Below are 22702 nucleotides of genomic sequence, written 5' to 3'. Positions count from 1 at the left end.
TGCAATTCCGGACCCCATAGGAATATGCCATGGAAAAAGTAGCTCAGAAGAGGACATTCAACGGAGGGGATTAATAAAGAGAGGTAAAGAGACCCACTTGGGACATGATGCAGGACACAAGGGAAGAATGATATTAGCATACATCGGGAGAAGTGGAAAAATAGGCAGGTAGAGAGAGGGGGGGTTGATCGTTTCGTTTCGCTTCTGCGTGTGCTTGTGTTTATTTATTTCTTCCTGCTGGCCTCGTCAAATCCATCCAGCACACTCTGCGCAACGCCGTCTTGCGAAAGCTCATCGGCAATGGCGGAATCAACATCGCTCTCCACCTCCTCAAAATCGTCAGACTTCTTGGTAGCACGGGTCTGCTCCTGACCGAGAGCCTTGGCAGCAAGGCTCTTTGCCTGGGTCTCGTTGATCTTGCCATAGACAGACATGGCAGAAGCAATCATACCACCCATGTCACCGACATTACCAGGAACAACAACGGCAGTTCCCTCACGAGCCAGGTTGGAGAAGGCATCGACGTACTGCTCAGCCACACGCAGGCTGAGGGCGCCTTGGGCAGCTTCCTGACCATCCTGGATAGCGCGGGCGACGGCCTCGATTCCGCGGGCAGTAGCCTCGGCCTTGAGCTTGATAGCCTCGGCCTCACCAGCAGCACGGTTGATCTGCTCGGCGCGCAAGGCCTCGGAGGCAAGAATCACGGATTGCTTACGACCCTCAGCGATGTTGATGGCACTCTGGCGCTGACCTTCGGAATCGAGAATCTCGGCACGCTTCGATCGCTCAGCAGTGACCTGTCGATGCATGGCAGCCACGACGCCATCGGGGGCATGAATATCCCTAATCTCGTAACGCAGGCAGACAACGCCCCAGTCCTGCGCGGCCTCGTTGATGGCTTGCGTGATATTGGTGTTAAGAGTGGCACGCTCCTTCAAAACATGGTCCAGGGTGAGCTGGCCGATTTCGGATCGCATAGTTGTCTGTGCCAACTGGGAGATGGCGTATTCCGCATCCTCGACGCCGTAGCTAAATTGAACAGACATTGGTTAGTTCATAACTCACAGCAAATATGTATTCAAACCATGCTCCTGCCGATACTCACCTAGCTTTATACGCATCAAACACCCTCGTATATAGCACACCGTCCAACTCCAGCGTAACGTTATCCGCGGTAATAGCATTCTGACTCGGAATCTCAATAGCCGACTCCTTCAAACTCTTAACATAGGCAATGCGATCCACAAACGGAATCAGAATAGCCAAACCCGGTTCCAAAATCCGATGGAACTTTCCCATGCGCTCCACAATCCATGCCGTCTGCTGCGGAACGAACCGTACGACCGTGTTGGCGGGAAGAGTCTGGCGGTTTGTGAAGTAGGTGGTCGGACCCAGGCCGGATCCCTGCGAGCCACTAGCTGCAGCGAAGTTGCTAAAGAGGGACTCTGGGGCAAGATTGCGTGGGGAATTGGAGACCGCGCGGGTTTGTGTCGGGGTCACGCATGGTGCGGTGGTTGATCGGGGAAGGCGGCGCTGTTGGGGGAGGAGGTTTGCGCGAGACCGGAGCAGTCTTGATGTTTGGCGGGATGCACCCTCCATTTTGAAGGATGTGAGGGTTCAAAGTGGAGGAGTTGGTATCGTGGAGGGGAGGAGGTAGAGGTGAGCTGGTCAAGGTGAGCTTGTCCGGGCAACCTTGGCGAGGTTCGGGCTTTGTCGTTGCTCCGATTGTGGCGGCCTGAGGCAGCCACGTTACCTCCGCATTTAAGCTTGCAGGCCTGGGCCACGCCACACATACAAGGGAATAGGCATTCCTGGTTCACATTTACTCTATAGAGAATCTTAATATCATAGAGATATTCTAGGTCTAGTCATAGAAACATTGCACTCAATTACAATCCACAGAATGTCATTACCCAGACAAGAGAACGAAATAACCTAATTATGCACAAAAACACCGGATACTCCACATAAAACCCCGAGCAACGACTTTTCCAAACCACCACAAAACTCCGAAACACAAGATGCAGCACTTTTGAAATCAAAGGTGCTATGATGATATGACTTTTCATCGGGTAAGTAGTCCACTGACCCGTAGGTACGAACCAGTACGCCTTTCATGCGAGGGACGCCCGACTGCAAACCCGCCCAGCTTGGAGGGCAGAAGGAGATGGACCGAATTAAATCTCAGGAGGGGAAATTGTTGACATCATACAAGACACTTTTCATTGCTGTTCTCGACCGTTGCATTGCTCTGGGTCGATGCACCGTCATGCTGATACTCGCTAAGATCCAGGGCATAAGAGTCGCGTACGACCGGTCTGGATCAAGATAATAGAATGGGCGAAACAAAGAAGAGAGACTCTCACAAAAAGAAGAAGAAGAAAGCACACGAAAAAAGAAGCTCTATGATCAGAAGAAACGGTAGGAAGAAAAAAACATCATTTTTTGAGCCCGGCAGACCGATGGTATCAGGCAGAAAGAAGGGGATATTTGCCTAGTAATATCATGCCCGGACTCCGGAGAACCATTTTGGTAAGAGACAAAAAGAAAGCCCATGATTTCGAAGCAAACGGCGCGAATAGAGAGGAGACTCGGGAAAACAAGAAGAATAGATGGTAAAAATGAACTCCGAGGCTTCACGGTAGACCAGGATACCCAGGGCGCCGGTTATTGCGATGGGAATGAAACCATTCGGCGCTTGAGAAACGAAGTAGGCGACGATGCATGCAAGACCTTTTGAGCACAACAATGCTGATCATGATCCGGGGGAAGACGAAACGCGAAAGAGGATAAAGAAGATAAAGAATATGGCCCCAACAAAAAAAAGAAGAATAACGTATTTGAAAACGAGAAAGGAAAAAAAAACCGAGGATGAGTTCAGGCAAGGTAGTTCCTCCACGCCCGTTGTCTCCTGCCATAAACCTCGTTGTAGTAAAAGCCAACGGTGTGATGGTTCGTATCTTCCATCACACCACTTGCCATAGACGAGCAGAGGAGTTCAAAAACCCTAGTGCTGAGGTTCGTTCTTCTGTCGTCGGACAAGTGGACAATGTCGGCAAGTACCTGTTCTGGGATGGGGGTGGGACTGAGGAGCGAGGCTTGGAAGAGGCCCATCAGAGCGGTGATTCCATAGTCGTTGTGTCGTGTGAAAAGATCATCAAGGGCTAGTTGCCTAAATTCATTGTACAGTTGCATATTGAAATTGCGGATGAGGTGCGATGACCAGGTACGATAGGGAGGGCCGGCCTCAGCCCCGGGATCGGTTGCTGAGTGCTGTCCCGAAGGATTGTAGAAATGAGGGTTTTCGGAGGAGTGGTAGGTAGAGGTGAAACTTTTAGGGTCATGGGAGCTCGCTCCCCTCGGGTTCGATGGGCGGTTCTTCCTCTTGGAAGGCTTCTTCGTTGATCCGGTAACAGAACTGGATGAAGAGCCTTGTTTCTGATCGACGTCAAAGCTACAAAGAGAGCACGCAATAAGAGTTAGTTGATATGCAGAGCGTGTCGCACTTGAATTAGTACGAATCAACATACCTTGAGGAAGGCCATTCCATTTCAGACCGAGCGGGAGGCGATTTGATCGAGGGCGAACTTAGTCCGCACGCTGAAGGTTGATTGTCAATGACTGGGTTGTCCAAGGGGGGCATAAAAAAGCCTTCCATCTGGGAGCTGGCTGTGGAAACAGTGGGATGTTTCGGGGGGGGTCCTACATTGGCAATTTCATTCTGTGCCGGCTGGAACTCTGGTGCTGTGGACGAAAGCGGCGTCGGGGATCCGCGAGATGCTGTGCCGTTGGGGACAAACTGACGGGGTCCGTTCTGAATCGAGCCATTAGAAGCACCCTCGACGTGGCTGTTGATAGGAATGTTCTCGTCGTTCTTCGAGGAGTGCTGAGCGGGAGGAGCACCCTCATGCTGAGCCGAGGGATCGCGCTGGTCAACGGGAAGAACCCACTGTGCCCAGCCCTGCTTAGGGCGGAGACGGTCCACACCATCCTCACCAATCTGGTAGTCGACGTTGCGAAGGCCACGGGAAACGTGACGGAGCATCTCAAAGTCCTCAGTCAAGGACTTGACGCGCTTGAAGCTGGCGATGACAGCCAGAGGGACAAAGCCCTGAGAGTCCATGTGACGGCGCAGGAACATGTCCTTGCACATGTTGTCAACCGAGAAGTAGTACTCGAGTTGCATAGACAGCATAGTCATGAGGCCGAAGGGCTCCATGTACTGCTGGTAGGGGACTGCGCTCATAGGGCCAGGAGCCACATTCGGGTAGGAGGGGTACATAGTGTTGATCTCGGCAGGGAAGGGGTAGACATTGTTGTACATGCCACCAGCAGCGGGCAATGACGGTGACCGCAAGGGCATGCGGTTGTTCTGTTGCTGGCCGTTCTGGACACCGTGTTGAGATCGCTGGCGATCGTTGAAACCGAACTTGCCGGGCACGAAGTTGTTGGCCATGCCGAACTGAGGGTTCTGGCCAAAGTTGGAGTAGGGACCACGGCCGCGGTTGGCATTACGACCTCCACGCTCCGCACGGGCGTCACCACGCTCGCGGTTGAAGTCCTGGAAACCAGTAGCATCACGGTTCACGTCGGCAGACTTGGAACCCGACTCGGCACGGCGCTCATTGGCACGAGCAGTAGCCTGAGAGTCGACAGCAAGGTGAGCGTTCTTCGAGTTACGGTCACCAGTACGGGCATCCTGATTCCGGGGGAACTGCTTGCCATCACGCTGGGGGCGGGGGAAATGCTCGCCGCCGTTGACTTGCTTGCCATTCGTAGCGGCATCCTCGGCACCACGGCTACCACGGCCACGTTCCGCGGCTTGGCCCTTACGAGCATCCTGGTTGGCAACGTCCGCGCTGGTGGAGCGTCGGGACTGTGCGGGAAGAGAAGCTGCGCGACCGTTGCCAGTCTCGTTGCGTCCACGCTCTCCGGCGGCCTGCTTAGCTGCCGAACCCTGGGCAGCCTGTCCAGAGGCAGCCTTCTCACCGGCGGCGGCGCCGGTACCGTGAGCACCACCTCGTCCACCGTCACGTCCACCACGGGCGGCACGGCGGCCACCCCGGCCGGATGGCGTAGGGAGAGGGGTGTTGAAAACAGCAGTAGGAACGTAGTTGACGGGCATCCACTTCTCCTTGCCGTGGGATCGAGCGACGGGGCTCTTGTCGGTTCGCTCGGGCTTGTCGGTCTTCTCCTGGGCCTTCTTCTTCTCCTCGCCTAGCGCAACCTGGGGAGTCGGCCATGAAGAAGCATCCGCAACGGGAGGCAGAGCCTCGTCACGGCCCTTGCCATCGGACTTCTTGCCCTTGGTGCCTTCCGATGCACCATCGGTGCCCTTCTTCTTTGAGCCGGTCTTGCTAGAATCCTGTTGGGTCTCCTCGGGTTTGCCCTTGCCAGCAGCAGGTGCCGGGGTAGTCTTGGCCTTGGCTTCCTGGGCCTCTTTCCTTTGCTGCCAGATGTTCACGGAGGGGAGAGGAGCAGCCTTCAGCTCCTTGGGGGGAGTAGCCTTCTCCTTCTCAGCTTTCTCGGACTTGTCCGACTTCTCCTTGGTGTTCTCGGTGCCATTCTCGGACTTTTCAGTCTTGGCATCCTGCTTCTCAGCGGAAGCGTCAGTGGTTCCGTTGGCGGTATTAGAGGCATCACCCTCCTTCGATTGTGCGGCATTTGAGCGAACGCTCGGGGACGAAGTCCGGGAGTTGTTGGCCTTGGATCGGTGAGCGTGCTTGCTGGTGACGGTGGTGAACTCAGCATCGTCGTCCACACTTGTCGTGGCAGTCTCGGGCTCCTGCGGCGTCTCGATCTCAGAGGCGGTGGTAACAGACTCAGTTGGGACGGGAACACTCTCGGTGGTGGGCTCCTCAGTCTTGATTTCAGACTTTTCCGGTTCTGTAGATGCGGTTTTGCTGGGCACTGCGCTCCCAGAGACGCCCTTGGCGGCTTGCGCGTAGGAAAACGTAGCGCTCATTGTGTTTTTTTTATGAGACGAAAGTCGTCAATTCTTGGATGATGGATAAAATCCGTTAGAGAACGGGGTTTCCTTCAGCGAGTGTGGATGTCTGTGTACACGCCCACGCGCGAGACAAACTCCAGCAACCTGTTTCACTCAAAAGAGGGTCTTTTTAGACCTGCTTGTAACCCCACCAAACGGCAACTTCCCGTTCACTCAGTGTTGATCCCACGTAATATCAGCCAGTTCCGGCAGGATAAGACGAAACGGTAGGCGGAGGTGTGTTGACACGGATGGATACGCTCGATCTGAGAAATGGGCGGATGAACCGTCTAGATCACGGATCGCATCAGTAGCGTTGTCGGTGGTGTGAAGTTGAAGGGAAGGTGGTCTGGCTACGGAATGCACAGAGCCACAAAAAGGTGAAGGTGAAAAAAAAGTCTGCAACGGCGACGAGAAGGCGCTGCCCTGTCAATGTCGTAACGCGAGCAGTGAGAGAACGAACCAGCTGGTCCGAGCAGTCAATGCGCGTCGAAAGAGGCAAGGTCCGCAAATGTGTTCCTCGTGTACTTGTCCAGGCACGTTCGATTCCTCCAAGTTGATCTCGACGACTGAGCCAAGAAAATCCGGGGAGTTCGAAGGGGAGGCGAGGGTTGTGAAGAGGGACGCGAACCGCACGTCGAGTGTATCGAGTGTCGTGTCGGACGAGATCTCTGAACTCGGTCTCGGGGCCCCTTGTGAGGGTCAAGTGCGAGATAAGTGCGAGAAACGGCAGTCGCGAATTGCACGAGGCGGGTTCAACGGACGAAGACGACGAGTCGGTCACTCCGGTTACTCTGAAATCGACGAAGACGGAGAGGTGCCGAGCAGTGTAATCCGAATGACTTGGGTGGGCAAAAAAAAGGTAGGTTGCGGAATGAGGAAGTCAAACCCACGGAAGAAATCCCGAGGATAGAGACTGGGCTGCGGTTCAGTCAGGTAAGTGTCAGGAAGGAAGAAAAGCAGGGTGGGAAGGAGGGGGTGGGAAAATAGAAAGACGCACGAGAGGAGGGGTGGAGGTCAGAAGAGAGGGGAGAGGTGAAGAAGGGTAAGAGGAGGAGGAGGGAGAACGCAAAATTATTATTTGGGTAATCAGGGCCAGGGTGTGGTAGCGGGGTGTGTCGCCCGCCTATCCAGAGTTTCTCCAAGTCTTTAGACGGGTGAAAATAAGGTATTAAGGGCACAACACTGTAATGGGAGTGTATTGTGTAATCAAATATCATGTCGAGAATACTTACTTGTACTGGATATGAGTTTTCCAAAAACACCCCCAAAATTCTTAAGGAGCAGGGGACTTTCTTGGTCGAGGAATTTCAAGGGAAAAAAAAAAATCTCGACTATGGAGACCTTGTGGAATCCCTCGGTGCCGTAGCCGTACGCCCGCACGGAAAGATTTGGTCTACACACACAAACCCAACGAAGGCCCCGCCAGTCGCACAACTGTCCCTCCAAAGTATAAGAGAGTATCATGCTGCTTTGGTTCTCTTCTTTCGGCCTAGCGGTTTGGAACTACAGTAACTATGTATGAGTTATATACCCAACCCCTACGAGTATAGAATGCTGCATTTATTACCGCCGTTACTGTTGCAGTATGTTCATGTTCTATACATACCTACAAACCCCGTCATACTCTCGGCCGTGCGCTTATACATTCATCAATGATGACATCTTATAAGAACTACCGAGTCTGCATAAACTGTTAATGTTATAGTCTTATTGCAATTAAGATCTAAAAGGTTAACGGTGACCTCCTCTCTACAATGAACCGTAGCCGAACTATATCCGACGCCCAACCCGTAAACTTACAAATGAGCCTCAACGGCACTTTGGTCCAATGACGGTATAATCATGATAAATCGTGAGAGATATTTCCCATCACCACTGATGATCACTGATCATCGATATTAGGATTATACTTGATCAGAAAAGGCCTACCTCCTACTACTAGAAGTAGCCCGGATTATCCATCACCGTACGAACTGTACTAGACACGCCGTTAACAACTAAGCGGCCGGTATCCGCTAAGAAGGCCCCAGTACAGCGACCACGTCAGACACAAAAAGACTATCAAGATTAATACATACATACGAATTAATGAAAACTAGAGCACAGTACTAGACTAAGTCAATTACTCTCCTCCCCGGCACATTTTTTTCGTTTCTGCATTATCATTACCCAACTGGCGGGGTCCACCGGAGCCGTGCTGCCCGATCATTGGCTTTCTGGGCGACACGACACACTGTCAGTTCGTTGGTTTCGGTGCAACGGGGTTGGTTTGTATGTTTTGCATTATTACTGCATGTCTAGCTTTACATATCGAGGTGTACGAATGAGTGTAGTAGACATAAGATAGCAATGACGACATTGTAAATAGGTAATAGGTAATAGGTAATACTCGGAGACTCGGAGGGTAATCTTCACAAGCCGTGGAGAATCGGATATACGAAGGTTCCTCGGGTACCTGACGGGGGCGTGCAAGACGGTCTTACCGGGGCCGCGGTATTCGTATTACCAGTCCAAGATGAAGAGTTCCTAACCAGGTAAGATGCTCCTGGTGTAATCCAAGATCAAGATGATACATGTGAATTATCTACTATACTGCTACCTTGAAATATGATTTTATTCTACCAGATCCTTCTACTACCCAAGCCCGGTCCAGCCATCCCCGTGGTTATTCTGTGCGACCGAGGAATGCAACGGCCCTGGCTAGACCACGTGATCATTATGGCCCAATGTTGCCCGTACTGTAATGCTGGGGGTGACACTACGATAGATACTCTAAAATGTACGTACATCCGGAGGCAACTATGAACTGAACCAAAATACGTACGTATAAATATAGAAAACTGCTTGCCCGGATATCGTCAAGTCGCGGCCGGACAATCGGCGGACGTCAGATACGGCAGGCGAGCGATTAGGGCTGAGGAGGGCACGCGGAATCCATCGGAAGATGGGTGGAGATGGGTAATCTAATTACAATGCTGGCCAAGACCCCAACACCAACGGGTCAGTGGGACTGTTGGCTGCCTCGTATCTGTATTACCCCGGCCAGTATAGACGGAGCATGGGAGTGAGAAGAAGTATCTGTGCCAATGAGCTCTTATATAGTATATGTCCGGATAGAGCTCACGGGCGAAATGATCAGAATATCAATAATAGGTAATGATATGTAGATTTCAGATATGAAAAGAATCAAGTGGTATAAAACCCTGCGCCGACGAAAGCCAAACTCCAACTCCGTAAATCTCCAATTACAAAAATCAACACCATATCGAAGCCAAGCACCCTACCAGTGTCGCACACCGATAAGCACCTGCTCGCGCGGGTCCGGCTCAATCGAGTTCCCCGGCCCAGTCACGAACCCCATACGCATGAGAACCTGCCACACGAGCTTACGCTTCAAGCTCTCACGCACAGGAATCTTCTCCAGCGCATCAAAGCCATTAAAGTATTTCAAGAACACGGGCCAGTACCTCTTCAGCACATCCTGCAGCTCGTTCGGCGCGATATCCGGGCTGGCACCTTCCAGTCCTTGAATAGTTCCCGGCCGATCCGGGAAGCGGGCGACGATCTCATCGAGCCAGCGTGATTCGAGCGGCGATGCGCGGTGCGGGGAGAGGATGAGAGATGATAGGCGGAGGGCGGTAGATCGGTCGAGGAGTTTGTGGGAGATGCGTAGCCGGGCGCGCGGGTCGAGACGCGTGCCTGGCATGGGTGTTTCGTCGCCGCTGCCGTGGCTTGCTAGAGAAGAGGAAGAGGAAGAGTTTGCGTCGTCGTCTGAGGATGAAGAGTCTTCATTGTCGACTCCGTCGCTGACGTTGCCCTTGGCGAGGTATCGGTCTACTTCTTCTTTCCGAAGGGCCATTTCCACGGCCAATTTGATTTCGGGGGTGACTTTGATACGGGCGAATGTTCGCAATTGCGTTACCCAGCCACCGCGAAGAAGCCATGCCAGGATGGAGAAGTAGGTCTCCTTGTGGTCCTTGCTGGGAATGAAGCTCCCATAGGCTCGAGGCGTGCCGCTGAGAGCAGAAAGCATCTTCGGGAGACTGGGCATTGTGGGAAACGTTGTTTGGTAGGCGATTGTGGCAATTTCGAGCTTGCTTAGATCGCAATTAGGAGACACGATGTAGGTATCTCGTTGGTGGATGGGAGGGATGGCACGGGCGCGACGCCAATACACCAGGTGGCTCGCCAACATCTGGATCGTTGAAAGTGGAATTCCCGAGGCGGCTGATATTTGTGCAAATGATTTTGTAGGTTTGGAGCAGCGGATGTAATGGGCTAGAGCGGGTGCTAGAGTGCCGCCGGAGGCCTCGACATCCTTGATAATCGCTGCTTCGCTATCTAGGAGGAGCAGGGCAAAGTGTTTCGCAAGTACTTGGTGAGGAGCATTGTTTTCGTCAGTTCCGGGATCATCGACTGGAGTGGCACTATCTGCCGTTGTTAACCAAAGACCGGGATAAGCTTTGTCGGTTGGGCCGGCCAAGTATGGTGTAGAGGTCAATGGAGGAATCTGAAGCGAGATGGAGACATCATGACTGAGTGAGACTGATGCAATCTTTGACGCTGAGATACTGGTGTAGACCGTGTACATCGCCCTTGCCAAAGACGATTGGTTGATCAGTTCTGAATAGAGGTTATGAACCGATGTTTCTGATGTCGTGCAGTTAGTATAAAGCATAAGCTAAGAATATATGGGGTACTCATACTCGTTTCTCTTGCTTTCCTCCTAACCTGCAAGATGTGCTGCGACTCCCTCCACACATAATCCGTTCGAGCTTGTTCCCACTTCAGCGCCTTGGCAAACTTCTTAATGATGTTCTCATAGATCTCCTTGACTCGCATCGAGTACTCCAGCAACGGAGGATCCATAACAAACACCACATTAAACATAGTCATCTGGTCCTTATCCTCGGGATCAAGACTATCTTCCGGCTGCTTGCCAAGCTTCCCACTTGCCGCCGAAGCCCGTTTGACTTCAGTAGGTGAAGCTGTCAGGGTCAACTCGGTAATCGTAGCTACACTCCCACCCAAATCAGGCGAAGTTGCAGGATCCTCTTCACCCTGACCATCTTCAGCATTCTCATTATGGCCCAGTTCCCCGCCATCCCATTCTGCACGGGGCTTCTTTTTCTTCTTTCGGCGCTGCTTACGCCATGTCCCATCCTCGCGCACAAAGACTGGCCATCCGATCAGTGCAAGATCATTAATCCCGACTTCGAAGCGTCTTTTATGCCAAGAGCGAGATGGACTTAGTAGCTTCTCCCATACGCTGCCGGGTAAGCCAAGAAGCGACTCCCAAGGCGGCCGCGAGGAACCTCCCGTAGCCCCATCTTCAGGGCGATCCGACCCAGCATCCTCCTCGGGATCTGAGCATGCGCCGCCCCTTTTCCTCAACGACGAGGCTCTGCCCGACCCCAAAGATCCAGGTCGTTGCGTGTCCGTACCCCCGGGCGACGCAGCATCTGGCGTAAGTGTAAGCGAGTCGATGCCAAAGTTGCTCGCCCGTCGACCGAGCCCAGCGTTCACGTTGACATTAAGATTCGCGCTGGCGTTTGCATTCACGTTCCCACCCGCATGAGGTTCTCGATCATCCTCGTCCTCATCAGAGCTAAGCCCACTCTCATCACTCGAGCTCGAGTCGGTGTTCTTAGAGCCTTGTCGGCTGCGTGTGCGGGAGATGCGCCGGCCGCCCTTGGTCGTGGTCTTTAGGCGATTCTCGCTAAGTGGGTTCGGGGGTAATGGAAGACGAGGCGCGGGCCGGTACGCGATCGAACGATGAGAATGATCGCGACTAGACATGGGTCTGGGGGGCGTGCGATCGACGACATCGAGTGCGTTGGCGATCGGCTGGGGCGCGACGTTGGAGAAGCGTGGTGGTCCTGGCTGGGCGGAACCGCCTTCCCCGCATGGCACAGTTTAAGCTTGTAGAGTCGAGTGCAGCACCTCTCGTGTGAGTAAAATAAATTGAAGTTTAATTGGTACGTAAATATATGATTGAAGCATGAGAATGGAATTGGTATATAATACAATTTTTTAATGTGCAATGCCCTCGATGAACGCCAATATGAGCCCCCGCCTATCGCGGGTGGGCTGATGTCTTTAATATCGTACAAAGTCCCTCCATCAACTCTGTCTCTCTGCTATCACTCTTTCTTTCCTGTTTCTTGTGCTGGCGCTGTACTCGTGGTGGCATCATTGCCTTTCGGTTGGTCATCTTTGAACACGAGTCCCAAATTCTGGAAGTTATCGGGCGCCATAAGGTTCCTAGATGGAGACTCTATGTTAGAACAGTATTCTCCAACGCTTGTTGCTGCCCTGGTGCAAAATCACGCAGGCTAATGTGCATGGTAATCGGTTTCACGTACTTGTCCATCCGACAGGTGAGGTATTCCTTAGCGAGCTTGCGGCATGCCTCGTCGTTGGTGCCTCGATTGAGCTTGATGCATTTCAGATAGCCGGAAATAATGTGCTTGCACTCTCCTATACAGTTGGATATGTGGTTAGTCCCATTCTTCTTCCTTGGATTGTAGTTGTCTTGGTAAATTCGTCTGCTCCGGGGTAATCAGCATACCTTCGTGGTCGAGAGGGAAGCTACCGCGCTCAGGTCTATATTGGAAACATCATATCGTCAGCAAAATCACATGTAATAGAGTCCCAAGACCGGCGCATCGCAGTCAAGAGGGAAGGTAAAGATCGAGGCGCTAGCAGAGGACGCAAAGGACTCACGGCGTGGGCTTGTAGTTGACCGAACCACCTCCGGGGGCTCCGAAACTCATGTTGGGCAGTGACTTGAGGATATCTCTGAGCTATCTTAATATCTCCTTCGTCAAACACTAGATTGCGCGGCACAGACAAATGCGACGACGGCGGAGTTGAATAATGTCTGTCGGGGCGATCACCAAAGTCCGAAGACAAACAGAGCAAAAGAGACAAACACCCTCGGGAGCCAACCAGCGCCCGCCGGAAACGCAGGATGCCGCCGATGATGTAGTCGAATGCTCGAGTACAGGACTCGGGCCTGGAAGACGGGCAATTGAGTGGACTGGAGATAACCGGAGCTGCAACTAGGTTGATTAGGTATTTGTTCGCTTTTGTTGCGGTTTGCATGAATTGTCATTTTGCACTATTTGTTTCTGATCGACAAAAAGTATATATATCGACCAGATTGCGCTCAAAACACTTCACTCCGCTACTTCAGTCCAGAGATTCTACTGAATCAATCAATCTTCGCTGAAACGCCTTCACAATACACAACCTTAAGAATATCGAAACAAATATCATCAGTATGCCAATGTACGTCCACACTTCCAACCACTGACATCGCTTTGCTCCTTCGTTATCACCCCGCATCACAACGCTAACTAACCATCAAAGGAAACTCGACGGAAGCTGCCAGTGTGGTGGCATCGAATTCACCCTCCAATCTCAAACCCCAGTACCCTATCAGTTATGCGCCTGTAGCATCTGCCGCAAAGTCGGCGGCTACGGTGGCAGCGTGAACCTTGGCGGCATCGCCGATAGCCTCAAGGTGCTAAAGGGCCAAGACCTGATCAAGTACGAGCTTAAGGTTCCCCATCAATATTGTAAAGCAGATATGTACTAACTCTCATACAGAAAATACTGTGGAATCAAAGACCGCGGAACTCCCAACGAAGAACTCTGCTCTTCAGAGCGTAACTTTTGCTCGAATTGCAGTACCATGTTGTGGCTGTGGGATCATCACTGGCCGGAATTGATTCATCCATTCGCTTCAGCTATTGATACTGAGCTGCCGGAGCCGGCTGAGATGGTTTGTATTATGGAAAGTTCTAAGCCGACATGGATGCGGTGGCCGGAGGGGAAGAAGAGCACTCATACCCTCTACAATAAGGATAGCCTGGAGGAGTGGCATAAGAGGCATGGGTATTTTGTTGAGTGATGACACTGTTCTTGGAAGGGTCCATGAGCGAGGTGTATGGCGAGTGATAGCTTAATGGGTCGTGGACAAGTTCAAGGGAATGCAGAGCTACATGTTTATGAAGTGGAGGAATAAGAGATGAAAAACAAGTCATGAGAAAAAAAATTTAATTCATAATCTAGGCTAAAAGGGTATCATGAAACCTGCATTGCGAATTAGCAACAGATCACAACGTATAATGAGTGAGACATTGTGTAGACAAGAACATAGATCAGTTCTCCAAGGTGAATATAATTTTTTATCTTCAATATGTATTCAGAAAGAACACAGCGAATAATTGGTGCTCATCAGGAAATGGGAGGTAGGGAGAGAAACGGTGGTAAAAAACTTACACAAAAGAATGGGGGTATCTACTAGGGAAAGCCGAATCCTAGATGATTGATCGATCGAGTCAGCAATGGCATTCATGGATAATGCAAGCGTGAACATCAAGATCAAAACATGGCAACTAAGTCAGGCTTGGAAAAAGTCAGCAACATGAATCCAATGGCGGATAAAAAGAGACTGATTGAGCACAACTCACCTCATTAAATCAGATTTTTGTATAAATGTTCATTGCCAGAATACCGAAGCATCCAGCTCAAACAGTGTGAATAACACATTCATCATAATAGATATGACCATGTAATAATTGGGGCATTGCAAGCAAAGCAAGAAGAAAAGCAGAATAGAATACCTAAAGACGAGGACCAGTCAGACGGGAATGTTCAAAAAAGATTTTTCGTCCAAGGCGACGTCAATGAGGTATGACAGTGGGCAAAGTATCAGGTGACGAATTCTCAACAAGTATTCCACCTCCCAGACACCCACAGAGTTTGTACGCTCTGGTTTTGTAGGGTGAAGGGACGAAGATACGTTTTGTCCGCCCGTTCGTTCAAGATTTCTTCATGCAAGGCACATGCCGCGAGGGGAAAAGATTTGACGAGGGAAGAGATTTTTTGAAATTTACCTAAACCAGCAGCTTGTTAGCAATGGATCCAAACAGGCATGATAGCTGGTAATAAATGGCAAAAAATGATTTTGGTGTAGTCAGACAAGGCTGAAACTTAATGTATGACAGATTCCACATGATAACTTAAGATTGAGGAATGCCTTTGCATGTCGTAGAGTCATCATCCAAAAGGGGGGAGGGTGTAAACAAGAGGGTAAAACATGTTGCTTGTAGCTTACCTTTTGGAAAAAAAAAATCGAAGCAGATCACGTCGAGGACCGAATGGCAGCATTAAGCATTCAAGACCTCGACTAGCAGCAGCTTGTCAAACATAGCATGCTGGCCAGAGACAGCTAGAGCTGCTCGTGATCGAATTGAAAAGAAAACAAAGAAGAAGGAAGGCGAAATGACCTCAGCTGTTGGACAGAAAGTCGCAGATACGGGAGAGAAGAAAAAAATTTGCGGGTGGAGCGCGAAAATATAAATGGAGCTCCCGGATACGGCGGGCGCAGTGAGCTCCAAGCGCAGTTTGTCTCGGTGACAAACAAAAGCCCCACTCACTGCTTCGCTTCCCTTCTGCTTCTTTCCCAATTCAGTCCAGTGGGCCTAGTTGGTGCACTTTATGATCTTCCTGGTAATGCCTCATGTTGATTGGGTATTTAGAACCTTGTTGTAATGTCCTTGTTCCATATCAATTACCCTACAGAACATGAATCGAGCCAGAGCTTTGTCTGGCTGTAATGTTGCTAAACTTCCACTGTTACTCGCTACTAAATAGGAATAGTTCCATCTAGATACATTTTCCATTCAAACTATGATTCTTGGGACTGATCCAATTCATGGTGCCCTTCCTGTCTTTGAAACAGCCCTGACATTGGTGCTTGACAAGTGCACTTCTTTTTCCTTTCTTGGCTGTACTACCGTGCAGAAGGACTCGGCGGCCTGGGTCTTTTCGAAGCCAGCTTCTTGATGATAATAACAAAATATTCGAAGGGGCGGAGGGTTCCGCGATTTGTAACGGCAGTCAAGCCAGGTGCGTACCATTCTTAGTCGCTGAAGAAACGCCAAGCTTCATTGCTTACTATGGATAGTATTCTGTCCTAGGGCACTGCCGGACTTGGAGACAAATCTTGGGTCTTAGATGGAAATTGTATATATAGTATCCAGCCCAAATAATACTGGAAACTTATCCAATCAACGCTCATTTAATTAGAAATATCTCCTGAAGTCATCAATGTAGACGGATCACGAATGGTCAGGTTGCTAAATGATTCCAAATGGTCGCTCACGGACCGCGGCTAGATCTGTCATCCACGCCACACGAGACAACCGTTGCCATCCTCAGGGCTTGTATGCTCCGCTCCCGCTTCCCCTCTCTTTAACCAGATTCTATTCCCGAATGTTTAGTCAACATATCAGGTAGTTATAAAAACCCAGCATAGCCCCTAGATATTTTCCCAAACCAGAACTCACTGCAACAACCATGGCATCTTCCATTGAAGGACTTCCGACTCTTTCTGAGATTGGAATCACGCCTCCTTCCTCGTCTCTTACAATCAAGGCTTTCGAGTATGCAAAGCAACACTGTACAGAGACCGTCTACAATCACGCTATCCGTTCGGGATACTGGGCAACTATAATTGCAAAGAAACTTCCTGAATTCCGCGACAACACCAACCTCAATTTGGAGATGGTGTTTATCAGTTGCATTCTCCACGATATGGGATGGGCAAATACCCCAGAACTGTTGTCAAACGACAAACGCTTCGAGGTTGATGGTGCCAACATCGCACGAGACTTTCTCTTAAACGAAAAGCGAGACACAAACGACGAGAATCTGAACGAGGCCACCATACAGCGTGTCTGGGATTCTATCGCTCTTCATACCACGACCTCCATCGCTCGGTATGCCGCACCCGAGGTCGCACTCACTCATTTGGGTATCACGGCCGATTTCTTTGGCCCAAAGCTCCCTGGACCTGACGGAAAGCCTTTGATATCCCCCGAGGAGTATCGTGCCGTCTTGAAGGTGTTCCCTCGCGCTGGGTTCAATGCAGAGGGGTTCAAGAAAATTATGTGTGGACTGTGTCGTACAAAGCCCGCAACCACTTTCGATAACTTTGTGAGCGCAATAGGAAGGAAGTATGGCCTCGATGGGAATGGAGAAGGGAAAGAGGAGTTTACCAAGGCATGGGAGGAGTCACAGAATCAGCTCAATGGCTTTTTGGTGCTTGGATTGGATGCACTGGAAGAAGAGCATGACCCAAAGTGATCCTACTAGGGACACATAGTCTTTGTGGTTTCCACTAGTCATTCTATGGTTGCATTCTGTCATGTATGGAAGTACCGTCAAATATAGTAATGATGGTATGAATTGATTGGTATGAACTTCCGTCTTTTCATTGTATGTTCACTCTCACTTGCCTTATACAATCCCGCTTTTGTCTACCCTAGTAAGCTCGCCCAGGGCTAGAAACTATTGATAGACGACTTTTTGAGCATGACCATCCAGCTGATTCCAGTGGATTTTCCCTGGAGTGAATGCCAAAGACATGAGACAGTATGTGAGGTCGCCTGGCATAAGAAAACTCTCTCATTACATGAGCTTGACGAACAGGGGAACTCACCAGCATGGCAATGATAGATTCTTGAAAGCTAGCCTACGAGTGAGGTCTCGAGGCTGAAGATTCTACCGATAAAAGGATGGAATTGGATTTGATACTTATGGATGAATTTCTCAACCATTGTGCCTCTGCGGCACTTGTCGTGATAACGATTATAGCTTCATATATTGCAAGGAATTTGATATAGTCCACCCAAGATGGCGATCGATATTAAACTAGATAGTAAACAAGATAAAATTTGAAAACACAAAAGACTTCCCCGTCCATGGATCGAACCCCCGACCTTAGCGTTCCCTATATACCTCCCTGAAATGCTCTATCCCAATCCCATGATGCCGAAGTCCATACCTTAGCGTTAATCCCGGCCGGATCCAATACGACACCCACTAAACAATCTCCCTTAACGCCACTAGAATACCTCTAAAATATCTAATTAAGACTTAGAATAAAAGATATAAAAGAGACTAATATAACGAATAAATTTTTATCAGAAAAAAATATAAAAGAAGAAATCGGCGAGCGAGGGGGTTTAGCTCGCTCGCCACTCTCCCCGCCTAGGGATGTGCCCGGTCATCCGTGGAGTTGTGCTCGACATCGGATACCTATACTGCATATTTCCCCTCAAATTTCCTTCATGGGGCACACACATTGGTCACCACCGGATTGGTTACCAACTAGGCCATATGATGGGGGAGAGTACCTGGAATGACTGGAAGTTGGTGATAAGTCTCGTTTATTGGCAATACTGAATATTAAAACGACAAGAATTTCTATCGCATTTCAGGAACACAACTCTTGAAACGTCTCCTGACTAAACTCTGGGTGTTGTCATCTTTCTCAATTTCTCAATCACCACGTGCGTGGGGCTTTTCCGTCTTCTATCATGTCATGACCTAAATGGGCTTTATCAATGCTGTTGCGATGCATATTCCCGGTAGTGCTAGTTATGCTCCGGTCTATGTCTATGTCGTAGTTGCCTTGTACCTTGTTGAGCGACTGGTGTACTTTGCTCGCTTTACTTCACGAATTCTGGCTCCAGCAGTCCAGTTCGAAGCATTCACAAACTACGGGTCTTCAAACCGAGCTGGAACCTTACATCACAGATCTTCAGAGTAGCCTGTGGCATCGAGTAGATGTGCAAGTACTTATGTGGATTGGGAAGCGGCCGTAGTTGTGGTTCACCATGGGAACTTTTGTCCTCCTGGCTGGTCTTTACATCATCGATCGACTGTTACTTTTTCTATGGACTCGTTTTCGAAAGGTTTCACCCGATATCTACGGGTTCAAGTTGGATAAGGAGGCATAACATGGGCGATATTGGGTTCTTGTATACTGTAATATCTAATGGTGTAAATTCTGCGAAGTATGGATGTATGTAATTTTTCAGGAGACTAATGTAGACAGTCCTAATCCCTCTGTGCATTGTCTTGTCTCGATGTTTGGTTATTCCGCACGGTTTTTACCATAAATAGTAAGAGATAGAGATCCATGACTGGCCGTATGCAACAATACTGTACGTTACTATTGCACATTTTTCGCTTTGGGATTCTTTTTAGGGGAGGGGGGGGGGGGTGCATCTCACAACAGCGATATATATCGTTGCTTGAACGGGTGCATACCACCGATTAACAAGATGGGAAAGCTCACCATGGGGGCCCTTAACAAGGGCTTTGATTACTGGGATCATCTCTTATCTCGCTCCTACTCTCCTACTCTCCTACTTGCTTTTCTTTACTTGGATCTAGCAACTTGTTCGGTTGTACCCACAAACGATTGCGGGGCGCCGATGTGAGGGTGGCTGGACAATTGTCGGTACCCGCGGGGCCGAGCCAAGCCACAGCCAAGTGTAACCAGCCCTCCTACTTATTCAGTCATCTCGCACAGTCGAGGTTTCAAGACTCCATTGTCTATATGGCATAGCAAAATCGAACTTGACCATTACTTCTAGAACTGATTGTGAGATTTCCCGAACTTATCGAAACACAGAATGACTGCGTCTAAGAACGTGTACGACGTCATCGTCGTTGGTGCTGGCCTTAGTGGTCTCCAAGCAGCCCAAGTAATCCAGGCTGCGGGGTTCACCGTTTGTGTCCTCGAGGCCACCAATCGTGTCGGTGGTAAGACATCGACGGTCAAATCCTCCGAGAAGGGATACAATGATCTCGGTGCAGCGTGGATCAACGACACGAATCAAAGCGAGATGTTCAAGCTCTTCCAAAAGTACGACTTGGATACCGAGGTTCAACTTGCTTCTGGAGACACGATTGTCCAACTTGCTGATGGTTCTCTGGATAAGGTGCCCTATGGACAAGTCTCAGTCAGTTATTCTAAACAAAGAGTGAACTTTAATCAATCTAACAAGTCTGAAGGGAGACCCGGAATTGCTTTTGGAGTTAATAGGAATCCTGAGAAACGAATCCTCGGTTGTAGATCTGGATGACCCCCTCAAATCGCACAACGCCGTTGAAATCGACCAATTGACGTTTAAAGACCTTTGTGTTCAGAGAACACATAATGAGCAGGCGATCAGAATCGCTGATCTGATTTCCACCGCATTGCTCGGGGTCGACAGTGATGAAGTTAGTGCTCTGTATATGCTGCATTATTTCAAGAGTGGTTGCGGAATCGACAATCTTTTGTCTGACGGAAAAGATGGTGGTCAATACTTGAGGAATCGACAGGGTATGTTTCTGTATTCCGTACCTATTATTGTCTGAGCTTTCGTCCTATTTTCTTGAACCATGCTAACAAATCAGGTAACCAAACAATCTCGAAGAAGCTAGCAGAAGAGCTTGGATCAAGATCCGTCTTCCTATCAAATCCGGTTGCCTCAGTTGATCAATTAGGGGGCGGCCACGGTGTTGTCGTCGCGACTCAGTCTGGGGAGTCTTTTTACGGTCGGAAGGCCATCATCTCGGTTCCTACCACACTTTACCCTTCCATCACCTTCAACCCTCCATTGCCTCCGAAGAAAACAGCCCTAAGCGACAATACTGTCATGGGATACTATAGCAAGACTGTGTTTGTCTTCAAAGAGCCTTGGTGGCGAACTTCCGGCCTATCAGGCATCTTTGATTCGGAAATCGGGCCGATCAGTTTCACAAGGGATACCAGTATACCGGCAGATGATCAATGGTCTATCACCTGCTTTATAGTCGGAGAAAGAGGCAGACAATGGTCGAAATTGTCCAAAGCTGCTCGTCACAAGCAAGCCTGGGAGCAATTCAGCCAAACTTTTGGCAAGTATGTGAAGGACATTCCTGAGCCGACAAATTCGCTGGAAATGGAGTGGGCTAAGCAGGGATATTTCTTGGGAGCACCTTGCCCGGTCATGACGCCAGGAATTTTGACGACCGTGGGTACTGAGCTTGCAACGCCCTTTGGAGATGTTCACTTTGTGGGAACCGAGACGGCAACTGTGTGGCGAGGATATATGGAAGGTGCCGTACGGTCTGGACAGCGAGGAGGCGCCGAAGTTGTCAAAGAACTCGTGGATGAGCTCTCGACTAGGTAAAGCGCCAATTTGAACAGGCCTATGGGCATGGCAGCGATCGATGAGCTTATTTTCTCTTTGTTTCCGGAGTAGTTGAATATATGTGTAGGAGTCTCTTGCTGGGAGATAGCGAGGACCTTGGATATTGCCTCAAAAGAGTCGTCCCAAGTGATCATTTCTGTGTAAATAATTCAATTGTCAAAACAAAATTGACAGGGCCCAAGAGGCTAGGCGACACTTACCACGCTCCAAATGGATGGAAGGATCGTTGAGATGCTCTGCTGCCCCTTCCACGGGGCAAGGAACCTATTACCAAATTTCTTTTCTACTCAGGTAAATATCAAGTGGAATGTTCCATCAGCCCTAGGACATAGAAAGATATTTTGAGTGGTATCTAAGGTTGGACCTCATCTAGACGTCATCCCAATCATTCAAATCTCCTACTAGAACATCAATCTCGTCAATCTGACGTTCTATGAGACCACATAAGCAAATCCCTCCCTTGCTAATAATTACCCCAAGACCGAGTGTATCTTGCATTATACTCTGGTCAAATAGCTCTGCCATCAACATGCCTACCGAGTTCAAACTCAACACCGGGGCAGAGATTCCAGCCATCGGCTTCGGAACATGGCAAGATGAGCAAGCCCAAGAAGACGCTGTTACCGAAGCGCTCAAAGTCGGTTATCGGCACATCGATACTGCACGAGTGTGAGTGATAAGTATTAATACGGAATATGCAACATTATTAACAGTTTACTTAACCGGAGAACAGATACCTCACAGAGAAAGCGGTTGGTAAAGCAATCAAGAGAAGTGGTATTCCACGTCAAGAACTCTTCATCACGACCAAGTTATGGAACAACAAGCACCATCCAGACGATGTAGCACCCGCATTACAGCAATCGCTGAACGACCTGGAACTGGACTATGTCGACTTGTATCTGATACATTGGCCGGTTGCCTGGAAACGTGGAGACGAGCTTTTTCCCAAGAAGAACGGTAACATGATACTAGAGGATATCGATATTGTCGATGTAAGACATACTATATTTGCCTGGTTCTCTCCACGACATGCGCTGACTTCACTTAGACATATAAGGCCATGGAAAAGCTGCTAGACACGGGAAAAGTAAAAGCCATCGGGGTCTCAAACTTTTCCAAAGCTGAGATGGAGCGGCTTCTAAAGGAAACCTCCGTCGTTCCGGCAGTTCACCAGATGGAGTGTCACCCCTGGCTGCAGCAACGCGGGTTTACAGCATGGCACCGCGAGAAAGGGATTCATATCACGCACTACTCACCCTTCGGAAACCAGAATCAGTTTTACGGACAGAAGGGCTCGATTGGAAAAGTTGATTAACGAGCCTGTTCTTGCGGAGGTTGGAAAGCAATATGATAAGAGTGCGCCTCAAGTTACACTAGGTGAGTGAAACCTATAGATTCATGAATATTATAGAACCTTGCTAACTCGAGGACTTTCTCCAGCATGGGGCGTGACTCAGGGCCATTCTGTTCTTCCAAAGTCGAAAACCCCGTCGCGGATTCAGTCTAATCTTAAGGGCGACTTTAGACTAGGACCCCGGGATATGGAGAAGATTCGGTACATTGACAAGAAGCTTCGTTTCAATGATAGTAGTGGAGAGTTTGGGAGAGATTTCTTTACTGACTTGGAAGGCAAATAAGATCGAGACGCAGAAGTCGTTCT

At 49.6% G+C, this 22702-nt stretch overlaps 8 protein-coding genes across 8 annotated transcripts; 4 read left to right on the top strand and 4 right to left on the bottom strand.

Annotated features, from left to right (window-relative positions):
- Window positions 1–224: 224 nt before the first annotated feature.
- Window positions 225–1599, bottom strand: N7496_006415 (SPFH domain-containing protein; the record flags this gene model as incomplete). Its single annotated transcript, XM_056699344.1, has 2 exons — window positions 225–1029; window positions 1106–1599. The coding sequence occupies 2 exons, from the start codon at window positions 1597–1599 to the stop codon at window positions 225–227; spliced, it is 1299 nt and encodes a 432-aa protein (XP_056554757.1).
- Window positions 1600–2877: 1278 nt separating this feature from the next.
- N7496_006414 (La domain family) lies at window positions 2878–5965 on the bottom strand (the record flags this gene model as incomplete). The annotated part of the gene is made up of 2 exons (XM_056699343.1): window positions 2878–3454; window positions 3531–5965. The coding sequence occupies 2 exons, from the start codon at window positions 5963–5965 to the stop codon at window positions 2878–2880; spliced, it is 3012 nt and encodes a 1003-aa protein (XP_056554756.1).
- A 3307-nt stretch (window positions 5966–9272) lies between these two features.
- Window positions 9273–11791, bottom strand: N7496_006413 (nitrogen permease regulator 3 family protein; the record flags this gene model as incomplete). The annotated part of the gene is made up of 2 exons (XM_056699342.1): window positions 9273–10615; window positions 10699–11791. The coding sequence occupies 2 exons, from the start codon at window positions 11789–11791 to the stop codon at window positions 9273–9275; spliced, it is 2436 nt and encodes an 811-aa protein (XP_056554755.1).
- A 478-nt stretch (window positions 11792–12269) lies between these two features.
- Window positions 12270–12768, bottom strand: N7496_006412 (coiled-coil-helix-coiled-coil-helix domain-containing protein; the record flags this gene model as incomplete). The annotated part of the gene is made up of 3 exons (XM_056699341.1): window positions 12270–12472; window positions 12564–12598; window positions 12719–12768. The coding sequence occupies 3 exons, from the start codon at window positions 12766–12768 to the stop codon at window positions 12270–12272; spliced, it is 288 nt and encodes a 95-aa protein (XP_056554754.1).
- Window positions 12769–13277: 509 nt separating this feature from the next.
- Window positions 13278–13910, top strand: N7496_006411 (GFA family protein; the record flags this gene model as incomplete). The annotated part of the gene is made up of 3 exons (XM_056699340.1): window positions 13278–13285; window positions 13367–13546; window positions 13607–13910. The coding sequence occupies 3 exons, from the start codon at window positions 13278–13280 to the stop codon at window positions 13908–13910; spliced, it is 492 nt and encodes a 163-aa protein (XP_056554753.1).
- Window positions 13911–16363: 2453 nt separating this feature from the next.
- On the top strand, window positions 16364–17152 carry N7496_006410 (uncharacterized protein; the record flags this gene model as incomplete). Its single annotated transcript, XM_056699339.1, has 1 exon — window positions 16364–17152. The coding sequence occupies one exon, from the start codon at window positions 16364–16366 to the stop codon at window positions 17150–17152; it is 789 nt and encodes a 262-aa protein (XP_056554752.1).
- Window positions 17153–19491: 2339 nt separating this feature from the next.
- Window positions 19492–21018, top strand: N7496_006409 (flavin monoamine oxidase family protein; the record flags this gene model as incomplete). Its single annotated transcript, XM_056699338.1, has 3 exons — window positions 19492–19825; window positions 19905–20186; window positions 20261–21018. The coding sequence occupies 3 exons, from the start codon at window positions 19492–19494 to the stop codon at window positions 21016–21018; spliced, it is 1374 nt and encodes a 457-aa protein (XP_056554751.1).
- Window positions 21019–21568: 550 nt separating this feature from the next.
- Window positions 21569–22679, top strand: N7496_006408 (aldo/keto reductase; the record flags this gene model as incomplete). Its single annotated transcript, XM_056699337.1, has 5 exons — window positions 21569–21708; window positions 21773–22034; window positions 22091–22248; window positions 22313–22419; window positions 22483–22679. The coding sequence occupies 5 exons, from the start codon at window positions 21569–21571 to the stop codon at window positions 22677–22679; spliced, it is 864 nt and encodes a 287-aa protein (XP_056554750.1).
- Window positions 22680–22702: the final 23 nt, after the last annotated feature.

The sequence above is a fragment of the Penicillium cataractarum genome (assembly GCF_028827025.1).
Source record: "Penicillium cataractarum strain IBT 29864 chromosome Unknown utg000005l, whole genome shotgun sequence".
In the NCBI taxonomy this organism is placed as follows: Eukaryota; Fungi; Ascomycota; class Eurotiomycetes; order Eurotiales; family Aspergillaceae; genus Penicillium; species Penicillium cataractarum.
Note: the sequence above shows the minus strand (reverse complement) of the source record. Positions and strands in the feature narration are given on the sequence as shown.